The 27,055-nt window shown below is 47.3% G+C and overlaps 2 protein-coding genes across 4 annotated transcripts in view; both read left to right on the forward strand.

Moving 5' to 3' along the window:
* Nucleotides 1-443: 443 nt before the first annotated feature.
* Nucleotides 444-13,514, forward strand: WFDC1 (WAP four-disulfide core domain 1). 3 transcript variants are annotated; one of them, XM_053271290.1, is made up of 7 exons: nt 444-480; nt 775-1,223; nt 9,083-9,278; nt 9,920-10,003; nt 10,121-10,261; nt 11,711-11,752; nt 12,824-13,514. In XM_053271290.1, the coding sequence occupies exons 2-7, from the start codon at nt 1,086-1,088 to the stop codon at nt 12,880-12,882; spliced, it is 660 nt and encodes a 219-aa protein (XP_053127265.1). In that variant the 5' UTR covers nt 444-480; nt 775-1,085; the 3' UTR covers nt 12,883-13,514. The 3 variants fall into 3 exon arrangements, with proteins under 3 accessions (XP_053127265.1, XP_053127267.1, XP_053127264.1); XM_053271289.1 differs by lacking the exon at nt 444-480 and having other exon boundaries at nt 585-1,223; XM_053271292.1 differs by lacking the exons at nt 444-480; nt 9,920-10,003 and having other exon boundaries at nt 580-1,223.
* A 2,833-nt stretch (nt 13,515-16,347) lies between these two features.
* ATP2C2 (ATPase secretory pathway Ca2+ transporting 2) overlaps nt 16,348-27,055 on the forward strand; it is a 41,048-nt gene continuing 30,340 nt past the window's right edge. Inside the window, exons 1-3 of the mRNA XM_053270396.1 lie at nt 16,348-16,523; nt 23,936-24,046; nt 26,139-26,255. Coding sequence (XP_053126371.1) covers nt 16,422-16,523; nt 23,936-24,046; nt 26,139-26,255 — 330 coding nt within the window. The 5' untranslated portion in view covers nt 16,348-16,421. The remainder of the gene's footprint in view (nt 16,524-23,935; nt 24,047-26,138; nt 26,256-27,055) is intronic.

Below are 27,055 nucleotides of genomic sequence, written 5' to 3' on the forward strand. Positions count from 1 at the left end.
TAAAATAAAATAAAATACCAGACTGTACACATTCATTTCCCTGCTGTTAATATAGGTTCCTTTGGGCAGGGAATATTCCCTTCTTGGTTAAACTAATGATGGGTAGATAGATACATTTTTGTTGCCACTGTTCATAACAATAGAAATCAGAGTCACTCAGTGAAACTATTTGGCAGGAGCTGGAGGGAAGACTAAAGGAAGATCTTCTTCACCCAGCACAGCACTGATGTGTGGAACTCACTCCCACCGGATCTGCAGAAGGCCACCGGCTTAGTTGGCTTTTCAAGGAGATTAGACGCATGGATGGAGGGGGGGTAGTTCTAAAGGAGAGCTCTGGGAATAGTCACAAGAGATAAATGGAGCCTCCAGCTTTGGAGGCAGTACACCAGATGCTGAGGACACGGATGGTGGGGAGCTGCTGCCGTCCTACTCTCTTTTGGGGTTCCCCGAGGCATGTGGCTGGTCACTTGGATTAAACAGGTCTTTCGCCTGTTCCAGCTCCTTCTGTTCATAAGTGCATTGGATGTAGTCGGGGCCTCCTGGGGGATGCACACAACAGCTGTGGAAGCAAGAAATCCTGCCTTGGGGAGCGGGGAAGAGCCTGTCCCTCCAGCTTGCCCTGCCCATTCCTCCAAGACCTTTATTTTTGCTTCCCCGCTAACAGCAACTGTCATCTGATCCTCTCTCTCTGGCTTTGAATGGGCCTCTCTCTCTCGAGGAGTGCCAGATGTTGAAACAAAGGTCTAAAAATAATCTTTCCATCTATCTTTCCAGAGGGGTGGGGGCACCCAGGCTCCGAGCAGCTGCGAGATCAGAGGACCTGATCCAACTTGGAGGAAGAAACTTCTCCAGCAAGAGCAGCGCCTGCAGAGACTCAGGGATTTTCCAGCCCATCCAGACCACCTTCGTTTTATGATCATTTCTGGTGATTTGGTGGGTGGGGAAACGGTACTTTTTGGACACAGCTGCCGGTTCCCTTTTCTCTTTTTCCTTGGGAGAACTCTGGAGCGGATCTGGTCCTCCGGGCTTGAACTGGGGCGCTCTCATTTTCGGGTTTCCGTGCTTCATAGAGGCAGCCGTTAGAAATGTGTGGCAGAGAGCAATTCTGCACAAAGATCTGGGCAGCTGCCTTGTACCTCTCGCTGCTCCTGTCCTTGCAGTTGGGCTTCGCAAAGAAACTCTGGAAACGCTCGCCACACCTGAAGCTGACTGAGAAATATGATGTGAGTATCTGTTTCTTAGGATATTATATTTACCTAAATCGAAAACTAGTTTTTTCCCATGTTCCTTGATGTTAGAAATTGCGGGGGGTCGTCTTAAAATTGGAGTACGATTCCTTTTAAGTATAATCAGAATTTAATCTCTGTTTTTAAGAGGATCGTCTTGAATTCAGGGCCATCTTCTATTGGGGTGAATGCGGGTATGATTAAACATTAATAATAAGAATAATTAATAATATACTGCTTTCCAACAACGAGAAGGTTATCAAAGCGGTTTACATAGAAAAAGGAATAAGATGCTTCCCTGTCCCCAAAGGATTCTTCAGCAACCATCCTAGGGACTCTGAAACTACATCTCAAAGGGCCAAGTTGCACATTAACATTAAATACATGCTAGTTGGCCCTGGCTGGTTAATTTTGCTAACTTAATACAAATGCAACAGAACAGAAATTGCAACGTAAGTTCCCAAAGCAGTTCACATAGATATAAATAAATAAATAAAAGGGCTACCGTGTCCCCAAAGGGCTCATAATCTAAAAAAGAAACATGAGATAGACGCCAGCAACCGCCACTGGAGGGATGCTGTGCTGGGGACGGATAGGGCCACTAGCTCTCCCCCTGCTCAATAAAGAGAATCACCACTTTAAAAAGGTGCCTCGTTGCTCAGTTAGAGGGGCCCTCTAACTTAAAGGGCAGGCGTAGGGGAACCAGGATTGTGGTGGGGGCAAGTTAAAGCCCCCTAATCTGCAGGTCTTCTGACCCAAGGAGTGCATGGTTCAAATCTTGCTTCAGCAGGAGCTCACTAGATGGCTGAAAGCAAGCCAAGTCTTGCTTTCCATCTGGGGATAAAACTGACCAAGCTTTTCGTAGGGCTGCTATAAGAATTACAGAGATAATGTAAGTAAATTCCTTTGAATAACTGAAATGTACTTGGCTAAAAAGCCACCTAATGGCGCAGTGAGGAAATGACTTGATTATCAAGCCAGAAGTTGCCGGTTCGAATCCCTGCTGGTATGTTTCCCAGACTATAGGAAACACCTATATTGGGCAGCAGCAATATAGGAAGATGCTGAAAGGCATCATCTCATACTGCACGGGAGGAGGCAATGGTAAACCCCTCCTGTATTCTACCAAATTAAAACCACAGGGCTCTGTGCTCGCCAGGAGTCAACACCGACTCAACAGCACACTTTACTTACTTTACTTAGCTAAAAAACACCTTCCCTCCAAGGAAAGCAGAAGGTGCTTCCGACAACTAGATGTTGTTGGGCTACAACTCCCATCATCCCCCGCTACAATGGTCGCTGTGTGCTAGCAAGTGACAGACCTAGATGGCCTCAGAAGGAGAAAGGCCATGTAAGAGTACTGGTAAACAGTTCAGTTTTGCAGAGAAGCCTGTGTGAGTGGTTGAACCTGTATAATCTCCTTAGGGGTCTGAATGGTCCTAGACCTAGATGGCCCCTAGAGATAGTCTGCAGAAAATTTGTGCTTGTTTGAGTACCCCCTCATCTAAATATTATGCACTGGACTTTTCTGGGGAATTATTAAGCAAAATATTGCTGTTAGAGGGAGTGCAGTAAGTGCTGCTGTTCTTGGATATCCAATATAAATGCAGAGAAGAGGTTTGAGAACCATTGTTGGTGCAGAAAATTGACAAGAAGTCCCTGTGTGTATTTAGACTCCTGCCCTCTAAGGATCACTTAGTTGTGCACTGTGTGTGTGTGTGTGTGTGTGTGTGTGTGTGTGTGTGTGTGTTCTGTAGGAATTTTCCTGGAATCCAGTGGCATTGGGAGGAGACCATCTCCCAAGAGAGGAAATCTGCTTTCTTGGGCAGGTGAAACTTCATTAAGGCCCCAATTATTGTTTGAGGTTGAAACCTTTTATTACCATTTCCTTGAAAGCAAATTTCCGATTATTGTGAGCAGGCCAAGAGCCATCTAGGATTATTAGAGCAGAGTGTAAGCAAAGGGCCATTGAGAGATAGTTCTCCTTTGAAAAGGAAAGTGTTAAAGGGATGGTTTGCAGGATGAAAAGGGTGCCGGTTTATAGGCAGCAACAAAACTAGATTTGCATAACTCCAAAATTTCATGGATGAAAACAGGGTACCTTTGTGACACCGCTATTCTCATACCAAAGAGAACCGCCTAAGCTCCCCACTCCCAGTTACACACCACTGAAGGCTTTACGCTGTATCTTGCATTCATCTGAATGGAAACACAGGAGTGGTTTTGTTGCTGCATCGTTCAAAACACAGCATCATTGAGCACAGATTTAGCTGTCATAGCAAAAGGCATATATGGCCAACAGTGACACCTAGTGGCAGAACACAGTATTAGCCCTCCTAACATAACATCAGAAAGGAAGATAGTTCCAACTGCTCCCTCCAAAATTATCTATGATAATTGAGCATGAGATAAACTGGGAGGCCAGATGGCTGGTACATATTAAATATGGGAGAGAAACTATGGGGCAAACTCAGACAAGTTGAAACATGAGATAGGGCTTTCAGAAGAAAAGTACTTGCAATAAACCTGAAGTGTACGGCCAGATGTTTTCTAGAAGGGTATATAAACCCTTTGTCTCCATGTTAGAATAAATAAAGATCCACAAATAAATCAGGAAGGACACATTGTTCGTTGGCACTATTTCTACTATGCATCAGCAAAGATTAAAAAAAATAGAAATATGGCCTGCGTTGCTCTGTGTGTGTGAGTGTGTGTGTGTGATCTCAGCCCCAAAGGGATAACATAAGTGAAACAGAAGCTATGCAAATATTCAGATAATACCTGCCAAGCGGGCTGAGTGCCCACTTGGAGAAACCTGCCACTTGTGAAAATGTTGTTGTTGTTACTAACATGCAATCCAAGTGCTACTGAGTTGGCAGGTATGCTTTTGATGATTAGGGCCTGTGTGACGAGACAGGCCTCCTGGAGGCAAAGTGAAGCACCTGCTTCCTGCAGAGGATTTGGGGTGTCATTAAAGTTGGCAGAGAGGCAGACAGGCAGATCTCTAACTCCGGAGGCTTAACTCACCGGGACGTTCTGCTGCACAAACCCTGATGGGATGGCTGGGGTGTGCATTTCAACAGGTTGTGTGTGAGATGGTTTCCTGGTGGTTTGGGCCCCGTGTGCCCATATTTCTTCTCTGCTGTCTCCACCACAAAACCTTTTAACAGACCATAAGTTTTCCTTGAACATGCCAGAAATCTAACTGGTTTGGCATCCAGTTTCCAACAGCCAGGTGCGGCCAGCAAGTTCCCAGGCAGGGTTCTTGTCTGCTGAATGGCCCTCTTATTTGGCATCCAGATATATACTGCCCTGGAAGCTGGTGCATCCATCATAGCCCCCTGCAAACTATCCGTGCCCTGGGCCCCATGCCCTGGGCCCCGCAAAAGGCAGCCCTAGTGGAAGGTACATTGAGCTGGAGATGGACGAGAGGTCCTTTCATGGGGTGAGGTAAGGCAGCCACCTCCAGAGGCAGGTTATCGGGGGGGCCACCAGTTGGGGGGCCACCAAATGGTGCAGTGGGGAGATGACTTGACTAGCAAGCCAGAGGTTGCCGGTTTGAATCCCCTCTGGTCTGTTATGGGAAACATACCAGCAACTGACTTGGCAGCAGGTATGCTTTTGATGTTTATATACCGCTTCTCAACAAAAGTTCCCAAAGCAGTTTATATAGATTTAAATAAATCAATAAAATGCCCCCCCTGTCCCCAAAGGGCTCACAATCTAAAAAAGAAACATAAGACAAACACCAACCACCACCACTGGAGGTCCTGTGCTGGGGACGGATAGGGCCAGTTGCTCTCCCCCTGCGAAATAAAGATAACCATCACTTGTAAAAGGTGCCTTTTTGCTCAGCGAGCAGGGGAACACCCCTCTGGCTCACACCAGAACAAAGGTGAGACATGCTGGGGGGTAATTACTTCTATAGCAGAGTATTTCAGGAGCTAACTCACTCCCATTGCAGTAGAAGTTAACAGAGTCTCAGGGGCAACAGTTTGTGAATGATAAGCATGGAGATTCATCTAAGGTTAAACTAATCGACTTTATTCAGAAGTCCATGATGATAGGTAAGACCTATATCTAACCACTGGCGGCTACATGGTGGTTAGAGAAAGACCTTTAGAAGCATGGTGCTCAGAGAGAGTGCTTGAAGCATTCTGGGGAGGAGGAGGAGGAGGAGGAGTAGAAGAAAGTCACTCTAGTATATTCTATCTATAAAGGGGTCGGTCACAGAGGCAGAGATAAACAGGAAAGAGAAGGGGACCATATCTATCTCTTCTCCCAATCCCCCTAGTGATCATTAGGGTTACTGTTGCAAAAGGTTGATGCCATCTGGATCTGGATGTCCAACAAGTCGTATGGGAAATGCCCATAACATTGCTTTTCCAAGAAGGAATTCCAATTCACCCATCACCTTCCCCTTTCCAAGAAAAATAGGGAAATTTTCACAGTTTGGTTTACTAGTGCTCAGTACAATCTGAGTGTGACATTCTTGGCTGATGTAACATCAAGGCAACGGAATTAACTCCAGTTGTGGTCCCTGTTTCCACAGGCTCTTAGTCTGTGCACAATCAGTGGCTCGTGGTTTACACTTGCATTCAGAATCGACAGCATGACGACAGGCTTCTTAGACAGAGGAGAGAAATATAAAGCATTGGTGTGCCCCTCCTGTAAGGAATTATGTCCATAAGGAAGCTAGATTACCTTTGGAGACAAAGGGCAGAATTCCTCTTAGTCATGACTAAGTCCTGCTCATATTAATGAGACAAGTCAGTCATGACTTACTTGTTTTCTCGATTTCAGTGGTGCTTAGGCATGACTAATTTCATCCGAATCCTGCCCAAGATTGTTTTGAAGGAGGAAAAAACCTGTAAGGGCTATTTAATATTCTTCTGAGCAGCATACTTTACTCCCACAGGATGTTATGTTTTGATGGATTTTTGGTCAGATTGGTTGATTGATGGCTAGTCGTCCTGATAGCAAAACCTCCATGTACAGAGGTAGTATACCTACAAGTGAATACTAGGGGCAGGGGATGAACAAGAGTCGGAAGGCTATATCCAGAGACATCTGGCCAAATTTTGGACTGCCAAATTTTGGACTGCCGAAGTCAAAAATCACATTAGATTAACCTTGCTTTAATCCAAAAAGGCAATTATTGTATTCTTACACTTTACTGGCTCTGGGAAACAGAGGGTGTTTTGGTTATCTGTCGTATGGACTGGATTCGGCTTTCCACACTCCTCTGCCTAACCCTTTAATGAGCCGACGGATGGTTTTCATGCTGACGCTGCTATTGAAATGCTGCTGGGAGACTCCGAGGGGTGCAGGAATGCTCCGGTTTTAAACAAGGCATGCAGAGAAGTGCTCAGGCTTGCCAGGATTTGGGAAACTGGAAAGGCATCCAAGCAATGCAGAGAGCCAAATCTGAAAGCCCAGGAGGGAGGGAGCACGGGGTGTGAGTGTGCATGTGTCTTTGAGCTTCTTAACAGCATGACCCCAAGGCTGAAAAGGAGGGAAAGAGACTCTATACGATACCCTCTAACATTGGACAGGTGAAGAACAGGGCATGTTTGCAACACTCCTCTGACCCCTGGAGCCGAAATCCAGGGCCTCCACACCCCACCCCCCCAGGGGCCCCCAAATCCTCTTCAGTCTGTCCTAGGTGGTGTGCTCACCACACCACTGGCCTGCACTGTGCTGGGCAGCCAAGTGCGATTGTGACCTGCACCAGGTGTTTTAGAGACAGAAGAGGGCGTGGGGAAAGAAATGTGCGGGATGGGAATAGGTTCAGTTGCCTGTTGAAATCTTTCTGCTCATGCAGGTCTGCGTGCATACACCTGTTTTCTGTTCTTACATTCTTATGAGTTCAGTTGCTGTTTGTGCCCTCAAAAACCCACGTGTTAAAAAATATGGTGTGTGTCACGGTGTGTGTGTGTGTGTGTGTGTGTGTGTGTGTGTGTGTGTGTGTGTGTGTAGTGGGGGGGTCTCCAAAGGCCTCTAGGTCCAGGCTCCAAAATTACCTAGGTGCACCTCTGACACGCCTAAGCTCTATGTAGACATTGCAATGGAATTATGGGAGGAGAGGTGGTCTTGATGTAGCAAGCATGGCTTGTCCCTGTTGCTAAGCAGGGTCCACCCTGGTTTGCATTTGAATGGGAGACTACATGTGTGAGTAATTCATATATATTCCTTTCCCTTCGGGGAGGGGGCTGCTCTGGGAAGAGCGTCTGCATCCTTGTGTGCAGAAGGTGTCAAGTTCCCTCCCTGGCATCTCCAAAAGTGGGCTGAGAGAGACTCCTGCCTGTAACCTTGGAGAAGCTGCTGCCAGTCTGTGTAGACAATACTGAGTGAGATGCACTTATGGTCTGACTCAGTATATGGCAGCTTCCTAGGTTCCTGTGATCCTAAATGCAATCATACAGGTGTCTGCACATATTTACACATGCGTTCAGGCACCTGTGTATGTGTGTACAGTGAATGGCTGGATACGGGTTTGTTTTAAAAGTGAACGTCCTCAGTGCAGGGTACAGATAAGAGCATGGAATGTTGTACATGCTTTAAATACAATGTGTGAAAAACAGATCTGTACATGCATGCACTGTGCATAGACTGGGTGTTCAACATAATGTGTGAATAGGACTCTAGCTTCATATCAAGGGTCACTCATAGGAACATAGGAAGCTGCCATATACTGAGTCAGACCCTTGGTCCACCTAGCTCAGTACTGTCTACCCAGACTGGCAGCAGCTTCTCCAAGGCTGCAGACAGGAGTCTCTCTCAGCCCTATCTTGGAGATGCTGCCAGGGAGGGGACTTGGAACCTAGATGTTCTTCCCACAACGGCTCCATCTGCTATGGGGAATCTCTTATACTTCCTCCCCGTCATCATTTCTAATACACTGCTGAAGGCTCTTCATTTGTTCTGCAACAGTCTGCCCTCCAGTGGCTTAACCACCAAAGGGAGAAATTGCTCTTTTAATAAAGTTGTCACCGTGAGTCTATAATTGGGGCTCGAGAATTCCAAAGAGACCCCAGCAGTGTGTGAAATGTGCCTTGTATGGGACTTTGCTGTTCCTGTGTGCGCATTTGCATGTCTATACGGACAAGATGCAGTTCTAATTCAGAGATTCAAGGTTGCCAAACCCTGGAGATCAACAGCGTCAGCAGCTTATCTGAACACATGTCATCCGAATAAATCATCCTCAAAAGGTAAAACCAGCAAAAGCTCTCGCGTTACCAACTGACCCCCATCTGCTGGACTATCTCGGTATTGTAGGCAACCCATACTGGATTCTGAGATCTGGAACAAATGTGGAGAGGAACCACATTTGCTTGCGACATTTAAGACAGTGGCTCTTAACCTCGGGTCCCCAGATGTTGCCAAACTACAACTCCCATCATCCCTAGTGGGAGACCGTTGTGGCTGGGGGTGATGGCAGTTGTAGTCCTAATTTAAGGATATTCCATTTTATTTATTTATTTATTTATTTATTTATTTATTACATTTATATCCCGCTCTTCCTCTGAGGAGCTCCGAGCAGAGTACATGCTTATTTTTATCCTCACAACCCCCTTGTGAGGTAGGTTAGGCTGAGAGATACATGACCGGCCCAGAGCCACCCAGTGAGTTTTATGGCTGAATGGGGATTCGAACTCGGGTCTTCCCGGTCCTAGTCCAGCAATCTAACCACTACACTACGCTATCCAAACATAGTTGGGATTTATGATGGGTTTGTTTTTGTGGGGTTTTTTTTTTTGCAGGGGTGGGAAGGGAAAACAAAACAGTGTTTTCTACCTGATTTTACTGAGCAATGCAAGGATGGAAATCGTTGTCCTCTGTTTCATTCCTCCAAGGACTACGAGTACCCCCTCCACTCTCATGGCTCACCCTACCAGAAGAACGACCGCTGCCCGCCTCCGCCACAGACCTTGCCGGACCGAGCCTGCGAGGTGCCCAGCTGCCGCTCAGACTCCGAGTGCGAGAGACACAAGCGTTGCTGCTACAATGGGTGCATCTATGCCTGTTTGGAGTCTGTGCCACCACCTCCAGGTACGGCAGCTTATGGACTACGGCACACTGGAGCAGAGCGTCCCAAGCTTGTCGTTGGACCATTCAGCCATTGTGGCTGAGGATGATGACGGAAGCTTGGGAACCCCCTGCTCTAGAGGGCCCATCTGTTGGTCCACATTCAGTTGACATCCTGACTCTGGAGAAGCCGCTGCCAGTCTGTGTAGACAATGCTGGGCTAGATGGAGCAAGGGTCTGACTCAGTATATGGCAGCGTCCTATGTTCCAATGCAACCTGGGTGCTTTCCAGACGAGACCCTGCAACGGGGTCAGGACGCATCCCGGAAGTGTGCTTCCACACTCCCTGCGTCCTGACACTGCAGACTCTATGTGGACAGCAAGGTGCTGTTCACATTTCCAATGCCCTGTTTCAAATTTAATTGCTGCGAAATGGAGCTACGGCGTCGTACATCCGGCATGGGAACGCTGCTGTCTTGTTGGGTTGTTAGTTTCCGCGGGACGGCTCCCCCTGCTGTTTCCGTCCCGAATGCGACTTGCCCAGATGGAGGCATTTTGCTGCTGATGAGCAGCTAGTCTGGAAAGCACCCTGGCATGCTTGTCGTTATTACACTGGTGGTCTCTTTGGCACCTGCGCATCCTTCAGAACCCTGTCGTGTCTTTAGTTTTAGATTGGTTGGTGCAGCCCAAGCCACGTTGGCTGGGTGGAAATGGCTGGTTACTCGATGGACCGGAGGAAGTTTTACAAGGTATGGGGGGGGGGCTCTAAGGTCTCCTCCTGGGGGCAGGCTCAGATCTTGGGCTGGCCCTTCCAACCCAACCATGGGGGTCCCAACGGAGTCCCAGCACAGTGTTTGTCTTCCTAGCCGAGGCGTGTAGCACCACTGAAGATGGAGACGAACCTTTGCACTGTCCGACGGGCTACGAATGCCACATCATTAACCCCGGGAATGCCGCCGAGGGGATCCCCAACAGGGGCCAGTGCATCAAGCTGCGTGGGAATCCCGGTACGTCCGCACCCCTCTGTAAGCTGAGGCCAGCGCCAGCAATCTTTCCTTTTTCGTCTTCTGGAAGTGACACAGGAGGGTCTGGGAATAGGACCGATGGGGTTGGAAATTTAAAAAAAAAGGCTGGTCCCAGTTTTTAAAGAGCCAGTGTGGGTGAGAAGAACCGAGCCCATTGCCAGTCTCTGGAGACAGACACTGAAGGTCCAAATACTGGTCAAGGTTAATGAAGGAAGTTACATACTTGGATAGGAAAGCCTGTGCCCCTGTACTTTCTATCTCTTCATGGTGTGAGAGCACTGCAGAACAAGGAAGAGTCAAATGCAGCAAGCAAGTTGCAAAGAGGAGGGGGAGGCCTGACGAGGAAGGGGGTCTACCAATCAGAAGCCAGAGCAGCGGCAAGAAAAGTGGGGGAACCATGAGGACCCTTGCTTACTATCTCTGTTCCCAAGGTCCCGCGTGGTCAATAGGGCAGAAGTGTGCAGCAGTGTGGGGGGAACTAGCACCATCCGTAGCCCGATTCAGACATTATGTTGTACAAGTGTACAGGTGTCTGTACACTCGTACACGTGTTTGTGTGAATGCCTGTACCTGCGTTTGTTTTAAAAGTCAACCTGGACACTGGCCCTTCATGGGACAGCTAGGAAGTGTGCTTCTGTACCTGCGTTCAGCATAACCTGTGTGAAAGACTGCACCTGTGCTCAGATATGTACCTGTGTGCACTGTACAGCCGGCATACGAGTGTTGAACATAACGTGTGAATGGGCCTCGTGCTAGGCTGCTCATCTTGCCAGCCAATAATATTAGCAGCACGGCCCAGTTCAGATTAGAACTTGTGGCTCCTTGCAGCATTTCTTGCATCCATTCTAGGCCACTTTTAAGAAGTGGGAGAAAAGAGTCATGGATCAGGTAGTGCGGACCTTGGTTGGTTATCCTTGTTTCACGGGTTTTGAATGCATATTATCTTGTTTATTATTTATTTAGTACATTTATACGCTGCCCCATCCAAAAATAAAAAAATAAATCCCCTGGGCGGTTATGCACCCTGCATTCTTCTTCCAGCCACTAGGTGTCACTGTAAGCATTCCGGAGAGTATTGAGCAGGGTTTCTTGACCTTGGGCCCCCAGATGTTGTTGGTCTACAACTTCCAGAATCCCCAGACATGGCCTTTGTGGCTGGGGATTCTGGGAGTTGTAGTCCAACAACATCTGGGGGCCCGAGGTTAAGAAACCCTGGTATAGAGCAGATGAGGTCCTTGTTATTAGGCTCAGTTTGGCCGCCACCCTGATTCTGAGGAATTGCACAGCAATAAGATTCTTCGGAAAGGATGCAAGATTGCCCTTTAAAAGTATGATCAACCTGAGCTAGCTTTTGTTCAGACGGATGATTTATTCTTATTATTCTTATTCTTATTCTTATTCTTATTCTTATTCTTATTCTTTTCTCCCCAGATGGGCGGAACCTAAGGCCTAAATATTACAAGGACTCTTATGGTAAGATACCAGCCTGGAAACTTGGGCCATGGTGAATTCCATCTTGGCTGCATGTCACTGATGTGCAACCCCATCCCTGCTGCCCTGGAAACCGACTAGGGGCAGGTCCACACACGGGACAATCACTTCACAACTGCAGCACCAAGGGGTGGCTGGCATGTGTGGACAGGCCATCAGAGATGCAACTCTCTTCCAGGGAGTCCTTTCCCAGCAGCCAAACAAATACCCAGTAAGCAAATGTCAGGAACCCAAATGATAGGGTTGCATGTGAGAACAAGGCCAAGGCTTATGCCGGTCCTGGTCTGCCCACCCTTTGGACAAACTCTGTTACAGGCCCCCAGACAGGAGGTGGTGTGGATCCCCTTCCAACAGCCACACCCAAGCCATTGTAAAACCCCTGCTAACTGGGCAAAGAGGCACCTTTTAAAAGTGATGATTCTCTTTATTTAGCAGGAGGAGATCAACTGGCCCTCTCCATCCCCAGCACAACATCCCTCCAGTGGCTGTTGCTGGTGTCTATCTTACATTTCTTTTTTAGATTGTGAGCCCTTTGGGGACAGGGAGCCATTTCTGTCTGTCTATCTGTCTATACTCCCTTTAGGGGATGGGGCCGCTCTGGGAAGAGAATCTTCATGCTTGCATGCAGAAGGTTCCAAGTTCCCTCCCTGGCACCATCTCCAAGAGAGGGCTGAGAGAAACTTCTGCCTGCAACCTTGGAGAAGCCGCTGCCAGTCTGTGAAGACAATACTGAGCTAGATAGACCAATGGTCTGACTCAATATATGGCAGCTTCCTATGTTCCTATGTGCGAGCTAGCTTGGGTCTCAGTGGTTCCCCTTCCATTCTGTGGGACAAAGTAGAGAGCTTGGCCAGGTCTGGGGAAGCAAGGCAGGCCCCGTCCTTTGCCCTGATGGATGAGAAATCGAGGCATTCCCTGGCCCTCTTACCCATCATTTCTGTGGGCTTTTGTTCAGCAATCACATCCAGAGCACAGGAAAGACGGAAACATTCTTCATTCGCTTCCTTTGTTGTGTCCACCCCCTAATCAGACCGTTATTGTGTTGTTTTGCAGGAGGCAGCCCCAACAGCGTGGTGGGTTATGTCAAGCAGCAGCAGAAGCACCCCGGCTAATGCCAGCAAAGTCTCAAGGAGAGGTCCTCCGCCGTGTGGCCCATGGCCCATGACCTGGCCAGTGTCTCCTCCCCCCATCTGGGTCTTCTCTTGACTTCTGTACCACTACCTTGGCTTGTCCTAGCGACACCTTTAACACTGGCCTTGGTCCTGGCCTTCTGGTTTCTCCGTTTCTTCTCGAGACCCTTTCACTTAGCTCCAGTTTTCCTTTCCTGGATTATTATTTTATTTCTGACCACAGGGCTGCGAATCCCATTTGACTCCTCACCTTCTCTTCTGAGCCTCTTCCTACTGAACTGTCCTATAGCTCACACCCAGATGGGAAACTGAGTCATATAACGACAAAGAGACATGTGGACACACCTACTGGAAATGCACAGAGGCACAAAGGCAACTCCAAACTAACCCGATCGCCTTCAGAGCTGTTCATTCACTGGGCTGCAGTTTCACTCTTCACAAACACCGCAATGTATAAAGCCATGATTTGGAAGAGTCTTCTTGTCTTGATCTAGATGCCTTCTAAGCTTGACCTTTCTCCTTCACGTACATTTCACTGTTATCAGGTTTCTGGTGGGCAATCACGTCTTGCTGCTTGTAAAAAGAAATAAATTGTCCATGAGGACTAGCCCCTTTATTTGCTTCTGCTTTCAGGTTTCAAAAGCGTTCATTTGGAGTGAGGTGCTGGTCAGCACTTTGGTCAGCACAGCCCACTCTGGAAACACCACTGGTCTGCAGATGCTTCTCACACTCGTGATGTCCTGTTCGTAAACTCAGTCTGTGCATGCTCAGATGACTTGGAATGCAAATGGAGTAGGGGGGTAGTGTCTCTCCCAAGTATTTTATAGCCTCTGCTAAAAGTAGAGACCCCCTGCGCTCTTAGAAAAATAGAAAAGGGTCAAAGAGACCCCCAAATCTGAAACCAAAGAATGCATATCTGGCGTCTCCTCCAGCAGTACCACTGCCTCCAAAGGTCACCTCTTTCCCTAAAAGATCTCCATCACAGGAATATAGGAATCTACCTAATACTGAGTCCAGCCCTCAGTCTGCCTAGCTCAGTATTGCCTACCCTGGCTGGCAGCAACTGGTCAAAGATTTCAGGCAGGAGTCTTTCCCAGCTCTGCTTGGGAATGGGAACTGTGACCTTCTGCATGCCAAAGAGATGCTCTACCACCAAGCTACAGACCCATCACCCTTTCTCCCTTGCTGCCCCTTTTGCCTGAAACTGCCTCCCAGAACACTAATGTGTTGCCATCTTACTTTCTTCAAATTTCTCTTCAAAACCTGCCTTTTCTGTGAAGTCTTCGGCACAAGCCAGTTAGGAGGGAGGGAAGGAGCCAAAGTGCAGCTAACCCCAGCCATGCCAACAAAGGAACGCTTGTTTTTCTACTGTTGGGAGCCCAACAACACCTATTCCTAGCTTAATAGATTTCGGCTTTCGAGCTCTCACCTGCCCTTGCCCACACACTAGAGAACCCTCTTGCAGCCATAAGGACTAGTAACTTCCTTTTTAAACAAATGTAAGTAGAAAATCTCCAGATGCTGAATTCAGGGACTGTTCCGAGCTTGCATGGACGAGCAGAATACCAACAGGCCTGCTTTTATTGTCCTTTGTGGCGGACAGTTGGTTCAGCCAACCTCTTCAGCCACTGCCACTCGCGGGTTGCGAAATAGGATAAAGATCCGTTGCCAAAGGAAAAAAGAGACGCTTGAGCGACTTGATGCTGTGCAAAGTTCCCACAGAAAGCTTTCAGAATATTTCTAATTCCTACCAGTTCTGCTGCATGCCAGCAGCACGGCCTCATGGCGCAAAGTCACGGATAGTGACTTTCTCCCTAGATGCATATCGCTCTTCCATTGACAAAGGGAAGTTCTTTTGGGGAGGGCTGAGGCAAGGTGAAAAGGCGAAAGCTGGTGACCTTTGGTCTGTGGCTTCAGCCAGTGACGTTTAGAGAAAGCCACAGCCTCTTGTGGCATCTATGCAGGAGTTAAGGATGGAATCTTGCAGACTGGCAGGTTATTTGTGTTTCAGTAACAGCAGATCCCACGTCCGATACAATACGATACGACACAATATGATACGATACAATACGATGAATATTTATATACCACTTTTCAACAAAAGTTCCCAAATTGTTTGCATAGATATAAATAAAGACATAAAATGGCTATCTGTCCCCAAAAGGCTCACAATCTAAAAAAGAAACATACGATAGACACCAGCAACAGCCAGTGGAGGGATACTGGGCTGGGGCTGGATAGGGCCGGGTGCTCTCCCCCTGCTCCATAAAGAGAATCACCACTTTTGAAAGGTGACTCTTTTGTTCACATGAAGAGTTATCAGCAAGAGCCTTCCATCCAATGAGCTAAGTAACAAGAATCTCTCTGGAAAATATCTCCTCAAGAGGGATAAACAGATCCTACCCATAATTTCGCATGTGCAAAAATAGAAGCCGCTGACAAAGACCAAGGATTGAAACGCCTTTGTCTTATACTACAAGTCTTAAAAGAATTAAGGACCTCCAAGACCATGAAAGTATGACTACATTTGGGGACTTGCAAAGAGGCTTTATCTTCTTGGCCAGCCATTCTGTATTACGTATCTGGGAACCAGATCATTGGACTTGGTATTCGGGAAGGTGTTTGGATGAATACCTACTTAATCCCTATCTATTAAGATGTATATAATATAACATTAGGAACATACGTGTTTTAGGTAACGAAGGTAGTGTTCATTTGTACATGACACCCCTGGTCTTCTTCATCCGATGCCGTTCTTGTTGGGTCAGGCACACATCCTGTTTGTAAATTGCTTGTCTTAGTAGCACAGCCTGTAATTGAGTAATGGGAGAAGGATCGTTTGTCACCCTCCCTTTGATGGCGTTTCGTTTTACATCCTCCTCTTCGTTGGGGGCACGGCGTGGTGGACCTCCTAGTTGATCATTAAAGCAGAAGCAAACAGTCTACACATCTCCTGCTGGCCTTCCATACAGAGAACCCGACTTTTTACGTCCAAAGATTACTTGTTCTTTTATCTCCTTTGGCAAACAGGTCATGCCCCCCGCCCCCAGTGATAAGTCATGTCAAGCCTCACACCCTGTCACTGCAGGGTGGGGTTCCAGAAGTGGGGTCCTTGAGCAGTCCACCTGGGATACCTTGGGAGGGAGCGGAAGAGACAGGAGCGAAAGACAAGAGTCTGATAGACGTGGGTGCGGCATGCTCTAAGTGGGCACAGCCGCCACCAGGGAGGCCATGCAAAAGCCACAAAATGAGTTTTTCTCAGGCCAGGGGAAAGGCCGGGGCATCTAACCACTGTCAGCTGCTCTGCGTAGGTCTGAGGAAAGAATTTGGCCTCTCCTCGGCACCTGTTGCCAGAGCGGGTGTGGCGTCACCTTGTCGGCCACAGGTAACACCCACGGATCAGCTTTCCCTAGCTTGCAAGGGAATCCGACTCTGAGCCAGGAAACAATAACCAGCAGCAGCAGCAGCAGCAAACTGCTGGCTGTCCTCCTGCGACTGCTGCCACCGACAGGCCAGCCAGGATGGGAGCAAAGGATTTCTTCTCTAGGTTGTCCCAGAAGGGCTCCTTCCTCCCTTTCAGCAGGAAATACCAGCCGCTGGGCAGCAAAGATCCTGAAGAAGAGGTAAGGGAGCTTTCTTTTCTTTTTAAAAAAAATATCCATGTGTCAGAACTTGCCTTCCGTCAGTGGACCTTGAGGCTGGCGTGCCGCCTCTCTCTCTCTCTCTCTGCCATCTGTTGGGCTACTTCATGGGGTGGCCAGGTGTGAAGCAGAAGAGGGCTGGATGCTGATCTTCCAACTGCACTCGAGGCCAAAACTTGAGGGGCAGGTGACTTATTAAAGTCTTCGTCATGTCCTGCTTAGAATCATCTGGATGGTGATGGTTGCTCTTTTGGAAACACAGAAGTCAGGCTTTGTGGGTTGGGGGCTGATCCAAGAAGGCAATTCTTGTTTCTTTCCTTCCTCTTTTTGCTCTTTCTTCACCTGGAAAGAAGGAAGGAAGGAAGGTAAGAAAGAAAGAAAGAAAGAAAGAAAGAAAGAAAGAAAGAAAGAAAGAAAGAAAGAAAGAAAGAAAGAGGAAAAGATTATTTCCAACATTTCACAGATGAAGACGTGTTTTATTCTTATTAATCATCACCATTGTCATCATCATCATCATCATCATCATCATCATCATCATCATTATTATTATTGGCTGACACTCAGAACTAAATTACTCAACAATACTATGCTCAAGGACAACTTAATTTGAATAGGACTATTCATGAGTAATTTAATCTGGCTGGCTGTTGCTGTTATGGTTGCATGTAACACAATCAATGCGCATTTTGCAGAATGAGTGTGAAGGTCCCTGCCCCAAAGAGCTCACAATCTCATATCAACACAAGGAACACAGTAGTGGAAGGGGATACAGGAATAACCAGGGGAAGGGCATGTATTCATTTCATTTACGTTTAGGCTTTGCTACAGCAGAGTAAGTCGATTTAACGCCTGTTCTCACACTCAGGATTTCTGAGTCCTCCATCCACGCCTTTTCTCTCGCACCCCAACCCTGCTTATTTTATGGCTTGTAAATTGTATTTATTTACTTCCCACTTATCCGGCCTGTGCTGCCTTCGGCAGGCTGTCATTGATAATCTGACCATTATCGTTTCCCTTTGAAAAATGTAAGACTATCTAATCTCAGCGTGGATCCTTTGTTACGGAATGACCATTACAGAGTTAACTGCTATGTTCAGCTGCATATCTTGAAAGGCAGCGGGGGAAACGGGAGCATTGCCTTAGCATTCCATGTCTTTACGTGCGCATGTGGTATAGAATCAATTTGCATCTGTCTGGCACTCAGATATTTAATGTCTATAAGCTGGTCTTGTGGTAAAAAGCATGAATGGTCCCCTTTGCTAAGCAGAGCCTGCCCTGGTTTGCATTTGAATGGGAGACTACATGTGCGAGCACTGTAATATGTTCCCCTTGAGATGGGCCCGCTCTGGGAAGAGCACCTGCATGCAGAAGGTTCCAAGTTCCCTCCCTGGCACCCCCAGAATAGGGCTAAGAAAGACTCCTGCCTGCAACCTTGGAGAAGCCGCTGCCAGTCTGGGTAGACAATACTGAGCTAGACAGACCAATGATCTGACAGGGTAGAAGGCAGCTTCCTATGGCCCCATGTTTAAATCCGGAAGGAAACTGTTTCCTTTTTCTTATTAAAGTCTGACTTTTCCTCCATTTAAGAGCCCAAAGCAGATGTCGACAAGGGATTTCAAGTAGGCTTCCATCATTAAAACGTCATAAAAGAGACCACTGCAATAGAAGCAATCTCCTCTAGGGCAGAGGCGAGCCAAAAGGACATCTGGATCTACTGGTCGATCTCAGGGAGATTTGCTATAAAATCAACAAGAGTTTCTGATTTTTCTAATAATAGCCGTGACAAAGAGGCTTTTCCTTCCGCCTAAAGCTAGTTGCTGAAAATAAGCCAGTTTGGCGGAAAATCAGGAGTGGATTTTTGTGTGGAAGGATTGTGAGGTCAGTGTTGCTACTACAGATGCATTCCTGGGCTGAACACGTGCTCAGAAAGCACCCGGTTCCTTCATTCAGAGTGTGTCACTGCCTCTCTGAGCCACTATTCTGTAGCTGCCTTCCTTTGGTTGGTTGGTTGGTTGGTTGGTTGGTTGGTTGATTAAGTGCCGTCAAGAATGTGTCGGTCCTTAGCTACCTTCAATTGGTAGCCTAGTAAAAAAAACCAATATAAAAGCCTGAAGTCTCTCCATCTCCAGCATAGGGCATCTGGGTGTGTGCAGCCTAATGCTTAGAAGACACCCTCAACGTCTCCCCCAAGAATTAGGGCAATGCGTTACCCTCAGGTATTGGAAATTAGACACTGTCCCGGGCATATCAGGACAGCTGGAGAAATAAAGTCCAGTAACTAGAGAGTGAAAACTGAATCTGAGAAATTAGGTTCTGCAAGTTCCTCACAGCCTCAGTTTGCCACCCTGTAAAATGGGAATAATATCATTAGGGACTGAGTGAAGATTCTGTCTTCCCATTTCCTTCTTGGATGTAGCTTTAAGCTTATGGACTCTAACTACAGTTCTTTCTCTACATAACCTGGAGAGACGCAAAAGTGCAGATTCTGAAGGGAATCTGCAGATTCTGGATTTCCTCTTGGGGCTGCCGATTCCTGGGATCAAACATTTTGAATCAAACCCACACGTGGAACCTTAGAGGAGGAGGAGGAGAGCCCTGCTGGATTAGACCCAAGGGCTATCTAGCCCACCATCCTGTTTCACACAGTGGCCCACCAGAAGCCTGAGGAGCCCACAGGTAAAAGGTGAGGCATACCCTCTCCTCTGCTGTTGCTCCCCTGCAACTGGTATTGAGAGGCTTCTTGCCTCTGAAGCTGGGGGTAATTTTGAGGCAGAGTCCTCTTGTCAGGAGGTAGAGCCCAGTTCAAAAGCGACTTATTTTCCTGAATTACGCAGCTCCAGGGGGTTGTGGTGGGGGGAGCCCTATGATCAAGAAAACCCTGAGCCTTATCGCTTACTTTTTTGGCAAAGCAAAGAAACTGGCCAGGGCTCTCTCTCTCTCTCTTTCTTTCTTTCTTTCTTTCTTTCTTTCTTTCTTTCTTTCTTTCTTTCACACATTTCTGTTGGCATCCCTCTTTCCTGACTATGGGGATGGGAAAGGTGCAAAGCCAAGCCCCATTTCCCTACCCACAGATGATTGAAAGCCCCACTAATGCGCTAACCTGTTGGCTTCTGAGATTTCCTCAAGGCATTTAGCGTGCATTCCCAAACTTATCCTCCACGGTCATGAGAAATAAAACCTTGTTTTTAAACAAACAAATGTATATATGCTCAGACCCATGGAATCCCGATTTCTGCATAGGGTTGCCAACTTTTTAACTGGCTCTTGCTCCTCTGCCTTTAAGAGCAGTTGGCTCTGCAGAAGTGAGCGGGGGGGCGTGCTTGTGGCCTCCCTATCATGAATGGCGCTGCATGTTTCTGCAGATCAAGCTATTGATAAAGACTCAGGAGCAAGGCAGGTTGATCTTTTCAGGTTAGCCGGAAACCCTAATTCTGCACCCAATTCCATGTGTGCAGAAGTGCAGAACAAACACAGCGGTGTTCCTGGTTGCATTTCTAAGGACCTCACATCTTTCGCAAGGAACACTCTACATCCTCCACAGCTGTCAACTTTGATTAGTTAATGATTTTTGTTTCCTTCTCGGAGTTCCTGTGCTAAGAGACAGGTCTTCTCAATAATCTTTAGCTTACATTTCTTGCAGACAGACAACACTAGGCAAAGATATGGGGCCCTGTGTTTAAAAGCAAAATGTCAGCCTGCACTCTGACATTTCCTGGTGCTAGGTGGATCCTTTGTCCCTCAGGGTCCTCCTGCTATGAATAAACCATTTGTCCTGGCCCAGTTTCTACATTCAGAAGAAACTTAAGGTTGGTGTCTGGAAGACAAGAAGCTGCCGTCTGCTGAGTCAGACTTTTGGTCCATCTGGCTCAACATTGTCTACACTGGCTGGCAGCGGCTCTCCAAGGTTTCCGGCAGGAGTCTTTCCCAAATTCCCAGCCCTATCTGGAGATGCTGCCAACCAGGAATTGAACCTGGTTCAACCTGCCAACCAGAGATTGAACATGCTTTGATGTACCTTATGCATGCATAGCATGTGCTCTTCCATTGAGGAATGGCCTCATTCCCAAACAAGGAAGCTGCCATATACAGAGTCAGACCCGTGGTCCATCTAGCTCAGTACTGTCTACACTGACTGGCAGCAGCTCTCCAAGGTTTCAGGCTCAAGGGTCTCTCCCAAGCCTACCTGGAGATGCTGCCAGGGAGTGAACCTGGGACTTTCTGCCGCTATAGCTATGGCCCTATCCCTCGAACCCTAGATTAGCCATGCAACCCTTCTCTCACCTTCTCAACAGGTTAGAACTCAGAGTCATCCAAGACAACAGATTGCCTTCGAGCCCCATTCACACATTATATTCAGTACTCATACAATCTGTGCACAGGGTCAGGAGCGGAGCCACCATTGAGCAAACAGGTTCAAAGACCCCGGGCCGCCGCCCCTCAGGGGCCGTGCCTCACGCCCCAGACCCGCCCCCGCATCTGATGTCAGATGTGGGGGGCGTGGCTGAATACTCCCTGCATCTGATGTCAGATGCAGGGGGTGGGGCTAGAGGGCCACGGTGGCAGCAGAAACTGGGCCACCACTGGCCTCCCTCCACGCCTGCACAATGTTTACACAGGTATGGGTCTGTACACACATCCAGTTATTCACATGTTATGTTAAACACAGGTACACTTCCGCTCTGTATCCTGCATTTCAGGGGGCCTGCATCTAGGCACACTAACACAGGCACAGCCATTCTCCCAGACACATGTACGTGTGTACAGACATCTGAAGTCAGGTGCAACGTAATGTCTGGACAAGACTATACAGGTGATGCCCCAAAGGCAGATTGTGAATTATTTGCTCAGTTTGGGTCTGCTGGTTGCTGAGGTCCTCACAATGGACGCTGGACAAGCTGGGTGTTCATCTAATCTAGCAAGCCACCCACGATGATCTCCTTAGGAGATCTTAATCAGGAGATCTTAATATGTGCTCTTGATTTGTTAATATAAAACATTTCCAGTGGGCCATGGAAATTCTAGTAACAAAACAAAACAAAACAAAAAACCATGCAAGAATGAAGTTAGGCCAGGTCTGCTCTAAGGATCTCGGGAAAGAGCAGATACTTACTTGCAACTCTGTTGTTCATGCGTGAATGCTTACACACATACACAAAAACACACACACAAAAAAACACACACACACACCCCACCTCATTGCATGTAATGAAACTGATTGATTAATTAAGTGCCGTCAAGACGGTGTCGACTCTTAGTGACCACATCGATAGATTCTCTCCAGGATGATCTGTCTTCAACTTGGCCTTGAAGGTCTCTCAGTGGTGCATTCATGGCTGTCGTAATTGAGTCCATCCACCTTAAGAACATAAGAACAGCTCTGCTGGATCAGGCCCAAGGAAGCCCATCTAGTCCAGCATCCTGTTTCCCACAGTGGCCCACCAGATGCCTCTGGGGAACCCACAGGCAAGAGGTATCTGCATGCCCTCTCTCCTGCGGTTGCTCCCCTGTAGATTTTTCTAATCTATTTCCATAACCCTTATTAAAGGCTTATTAATATTCCTAGTTCCCACTGCCCATTTCCCTCCATTGCACACAACGTGCCCAGCTGCATATTCGAATAAGCCCTGTGCTGGTAAGCCCATAATCCACCGCCTGGACCAGCCGCCACACCATGCCTCATGAAAGGGCCTCCTCCCCACACAAAAAAGTGGGCAGGGGGCTCTCCTGTTGCCAGCCATATAAACTGGGCCCCCGGAGCAATCAATCTTTGCTCCCTGGGGAGAAGAGGGAGCTTCTCAGCTCTCTGGCATGATGATGGCATCCGAGCCAACTTCTCCATGGCCCGCTCGTGCTGCGTGACGGGAGTTCCTGCAAACGCAGTACCTTTCAGACGACGATGCTTGCATGGAGCATCCGTTTCCTGCACATCGTCCCACCCCATCTTTAAGCTCTCCCTGGGAAGGAAAAGATAATGAAGGGATCAATTTTCTGCTTTGTAACTGCCTGGAATATCTTCACCAGGCTCACCCGAGAACCAGCAAACCAGTTTCAAGCAGTATTACTGACTGAGATTTGGCTAGGTTTCCAGGATTAAAGCTGTGGGGTCCCCCCCCACACACACACTTCTATACTCTCCCAGGGGGAGTCTTTATTTCATCATGATAAACTTGTGCTTTGACATCTCCCAAAGGGAAAGAAGAAAAGAAATAACTTGGAAACTAATGAAAGGAGGCAAGTTTTACAGCTCTGATTCTGAAGTCTCTCCCCAGAATAAAAACCGACTGAAGCTCTGAGGCTCAAAAGCGCTCGGCTTTTCTAAGGATGTGCTTTGGACTCGGAGGCCGTTCCTACAAAGGGTTTTATCCAACACCCAAAGAGATCCTTCAAAACCACCTTTATTGCTTCCTTCTCATTCTCTTCTCATTCTCTTCTCCTGGCTTAAGGCAGGTTTCTTTCTTTTCTGCAGAATCTTATTCCTTCTACGTTTCGCCTCCTAACGAGGAGCCAATGAGGGGCCAGTGTGGTGTAGTGGTTAGAGTGCTGGACTAGATCCGGGGAGACCCGAGTTCAAATCTCGATTCAGCCATGAGACTTTCTGGGTGACTCTGGGCCAGTCGCTTCTCTCTCAGCCTAACCTACTTCACAGGGTTGTTGTGAAAAAGAAACTCAAGTATTTAGTACACCGCTCTGGGCTCCTTGGAGGAAGAGCGGGATATAAAATGTAAAAATAAATAAATAAATAAACTTTGTGTGGTGAGTTTTTATAACAGTCACTGCAAAGCTAGCATTGTGTTAAAATCCAAAGTTACTGGATATGCGTCTCCCGCTATTTCAGGCCTGCACAACGTAAGGCCCGGAGGCTAGATCTGCCACTTTCAGTGGCTGGTTATACATATCTGCTGGTCTGCTGTTTTATCTCGCTAGTTAGCAGTGTATGGATTAGGAACACAGGAACATCGGAAGCTGCCATATACTGAGTCAGACCATAGATCCATCTCGCTCAGTATTGTCTACACAGACTGGCAGCAGCTTCTCCAAGGTTGCAGACAGGAATCTCTCTCAGCCCTATCTTGGAGAGGCTGCCAGGGAAGGAACTTGGAACCTAGATGCTCTTCCCAGAGCGGCTCCATCCCCTAAGGGGAGTATCTTACAGGGCTCACTCATGTAGTCTCCCATTCAAATGCAAACCAGGGTGAACCCTGCTTAGCAAAGGGGACAATTTGTGCTTGTTACCACAAGACTAACTCTTCTCCCATGTTATTGTATTTTGTTATTCTGTTGTCTTTAATTGTGATTGATTCTTGCAAGCTGCCTTTAAGATGTTGTGCAGAGAAAGCAGGGTAGACATTGCATACACAAATTAAAGAGAGAAATATTTTCCTTGCATGATATAGACTGAAGAAGATGCTGAGCTGAAGGTACTTGAGCAGGAGAAGGAAGTAACAACCCTTCTACCCAAAGAAGCCTGCAAATATCATGTAGATGACCTGGCAAAAATGTTTCAGGTATGGACCACAAAACCACCAGAGAGTTGTGGGCAGAATCACTACCGCAGAGGTGCCCTGAAGCAAAGGGCATAGCAAAGCCATCTTCTGACAACTGAAAATAAAACTGTTAATATTAAAAAGCCCTTATACAAATCCGCAGTGCGGCCACATTTAGAATACAGTCATCCTTTGCCAATCACGGTTTTCCCATTCGCGGATTTGAGTATCTGCGACTGGGAAATTGTGACCACCCTCATCCACTGTGTGACCCAATTATCCACAGTTTGGCAAGTTTTTTAAAAAATTTGATTGTGTAGGGGGGTAATTTCTAGGATCAGGGGATCATTTCTGAGGGTCAGGGGTCATTCCCAAAGGTCAGCAGTGATTTGGAGGGGGTGATTTGGCGGGGTTCGGGTGGTCATTTCCAGGGTCATAAGAACATAAGAGCAGCCCTGCTGGATCAGGCCCAAGGCCCATCTAGTCCAGCATCCTGTTACTCACAGCGGCCCACCAGATGCCGCTGGAAGCCACAGGCAGGCGTTGAGGGCATGCCCTCTCTCCTGCTGTTACTCCCCTGCAACTGGTACTCAGAGGCATCCTGCCTTTGAGGCTGGAGGTGGCTCACAGCCCTCCGACTAGTAGCTGTTGATAGACCTCTCCTCCATGAAGTTATCTAAACCCTTCTTAAAGAAATATCAGGGGGACATTTTTGGGGGTCACAGGTGGTTTTCAGGGGTTAGGAGGCAATTCTATCTATTTTTTTTACCTTCTTTTCGGTCTTTCCATGATTGCAATTCCCCTAACCCCCATTTGCCATTGATTTCAATGGTTCATCTCCTGTGAATTTGCCAACCGTGAGGTTTTCTGGGAAATGAACCCTCGCAGTTGGCAAAGGGATGACTGTACTGCATACGGTTCTGGTCACCGTATCTTAAGAAGGACACTGTAGATCTGGAGGAGGTACGGAGGAGGGCAACCCAGATGACCAGGGGCCTGGAGCACCTTCCTTACGGGGCAAAGCTACAACACCTGGGGCTTTTTCGCTTGAAGATGGCTCAGGGGTGTCATGATAGAGGTCCATAAAATTATGTGTGCTGTGGAAAGAGTGGAGAGAGAGAAGTTTTTTCTCCCTCTCTCACAACACTAGAACCCGGGGCCATCCCATGAAACTGACGGCCAGGAAATCTAGGACCGACAGGAGGAAGTACTTTTCCACACAACGGATATTTAATCTATGGAATTCTTTGCCATGGGATGTGGTGAGGGCCACCAGCTTGGATGGCTTTAAAAGAGGCTTAGACAAATTCATGGAGGAGAGGTCTATCAATGGCTCCTAGTCTGGTGGCTATGGGCCACCTCCAGCCTCAGAGGGAGGATGCCTCTCAATACCAGTTGCAGGGGAGCAAAAGCAGGAGAGAGGGCATGCCTTTGTCTGCTGCTTGTGGGCATCTTCTGGTGGGTCACTGTGAGAAACAGCATGCTGGACTAGATAGGCCATAGGCTGAGGCTGTTCATATGGTCTTATAATAGAGTGAATATGTCTGTGACCTGTGATTGGAAGGGCTTCTGTGATGTCAGAGAACATTTTCAAAAGTGCTTAACTGCTCAGGGTAACTGTCAGCAAGAGAATGCTGATAAGCAGTGCAGTTTCTGTGGGGGGGGGGGGAATGAAAGTTCATTTTGACTGGGAAGAAAAAACTCAGAGAAGGAAGAAGAATAGGAGAATGTGTTTTAATGTATCCATTGTGTTCCTTTTCAGCTACTCAATAACAATATTAATGTTTTAATTGTGTCCAGGACATTGATAAATCTGGTACACATGGTTACCTCTCCTTTTCCCTTTTTCAAAGTGCAAGCTATTTAATTCTCCCCAGTTCACTCTCTGAGCTCCATAATTTAGCAGAAATGAAAAATGAACGTTTTGTTTTGTAAAAGAAATCCTGCAAAACAACAACAACAAAAAACAACCCAACAACAACATCAAGCCAGTTCTTGAACACCTGCTTCTTCTTGTCAAGTTCTGTTTGCTTGCAAAAATGAAGTCGTCCCCACTATCACGCTGCTTGGTCACGCTGCTCTCACGCTGCTCTTCTCTCCCTTGCATGCCCAGGTTGACTTGCAAAAGGGGCTTTCCGAATTTTCGGTGCTGCAGCGAAGGGTCAAGCACGGCTGGAACGAATTTGTAGCAGATAATGTAGAACCGGTATGGAAGAAATATCTAGACCAGGTACAGAAATGGACCCTTGCTGTTTGTAGCCAGGGTCTTCCTCAAGCTTTGCGATGAGTCACGATGAGAGGATAGATAACAAACATGCCTATCTAGGATTGGAACTTGAAACAGAAATGTCCAGGGGAATGGGCACCAGGGAATTTTCAGACAGCAGGTTTACTGCGAGGCTTTACTGAGAATTCAAATTTGCTCCAAAAACCTAACACAAACAGTGGATTTTGAAATCAGGGGCACAAACCAGGCTACATTCAAATGGCTACTGAAAAACCCGAATCTTGCGTGCGGTGCTCCCCAACAGCTTGCAGGTACTTTGGGGGTAAATCTGGCTATGTGCATGCACACCGTCCATTCTGGAGGAGAAGTGAGCTAAAAGCCCCATCTGGCAGCATCTCCAGGTGGGAGAGACTCCTGCTTGAAACCTTGGAGAAGCTGCTGCCAGTCAGTGTAAACAATACTGAGCTAGATGAATCAATGGTCTGATTCAGTATAAGGCAGCTTCCTGTGTTCCTATGTAGGATGCTAACCTAACCCAACCCAAGGTTTGTCTGGTGATCTTATTCATTTTAAGACCATTTGGAGAGCCCTGATGCATTTTCCTCCGCCACCATTAACTTCATTTTCATTTAAACAAGAAAAAAAGAAAACAAGGTTCAAGTGAGACTTTTTGAAATTAAAAAATGAAAGCTAACAGATCGTGAATGGCATTCCAAAAATGAACCCCATTCATGCAGCACTGCAGTTATTTTGGAATGAATGAATGTCTGAATGGCCCCCTTTGGGTTTAATGTCCATTCATT

The sequence above is a fragment of the Hemicordylus capensis genome, chromosome 9 (genome assembly GCF_027244095.1).
Source record: "Hemicordylus capensis ecotype Gifberg chromosome 9, rHemCap1.1.pri, whole genome shotgun sequence".
Taxonomy (NCBI): domain Eukaryota; kingdom Metazoa; phylum Chordata; class Lepidosauria; order Squamata; family Cordylidae; genus Hemicordylus; species Hemicordylus capensis.

Bases quoted from the DNA above. Each gene is read 5' to 3' on its own strand.
- WFDC1 (XM_053271290.1), top strand. From the start codon at position 1,086: ATGTGTGGCAGAGAGCAATTCTGCACAAAGATCTGGGCAGCTGCCTTG. The intron at 10,004-10,120 runs GTATGGGGGGGG...TTGTCTTCCTAG, and splicing joins ACCGGAGGAAGTTTTACAAG to CCGAGGCGTGTAGCACCACT. The intron at 11,753-12,823 runs GTAAGATACCAG...GTTGTTTTGCAG, and splicing joins ATATTACAAGGACTCTTATG to GAGGCAGCCCCAACAGCGTG.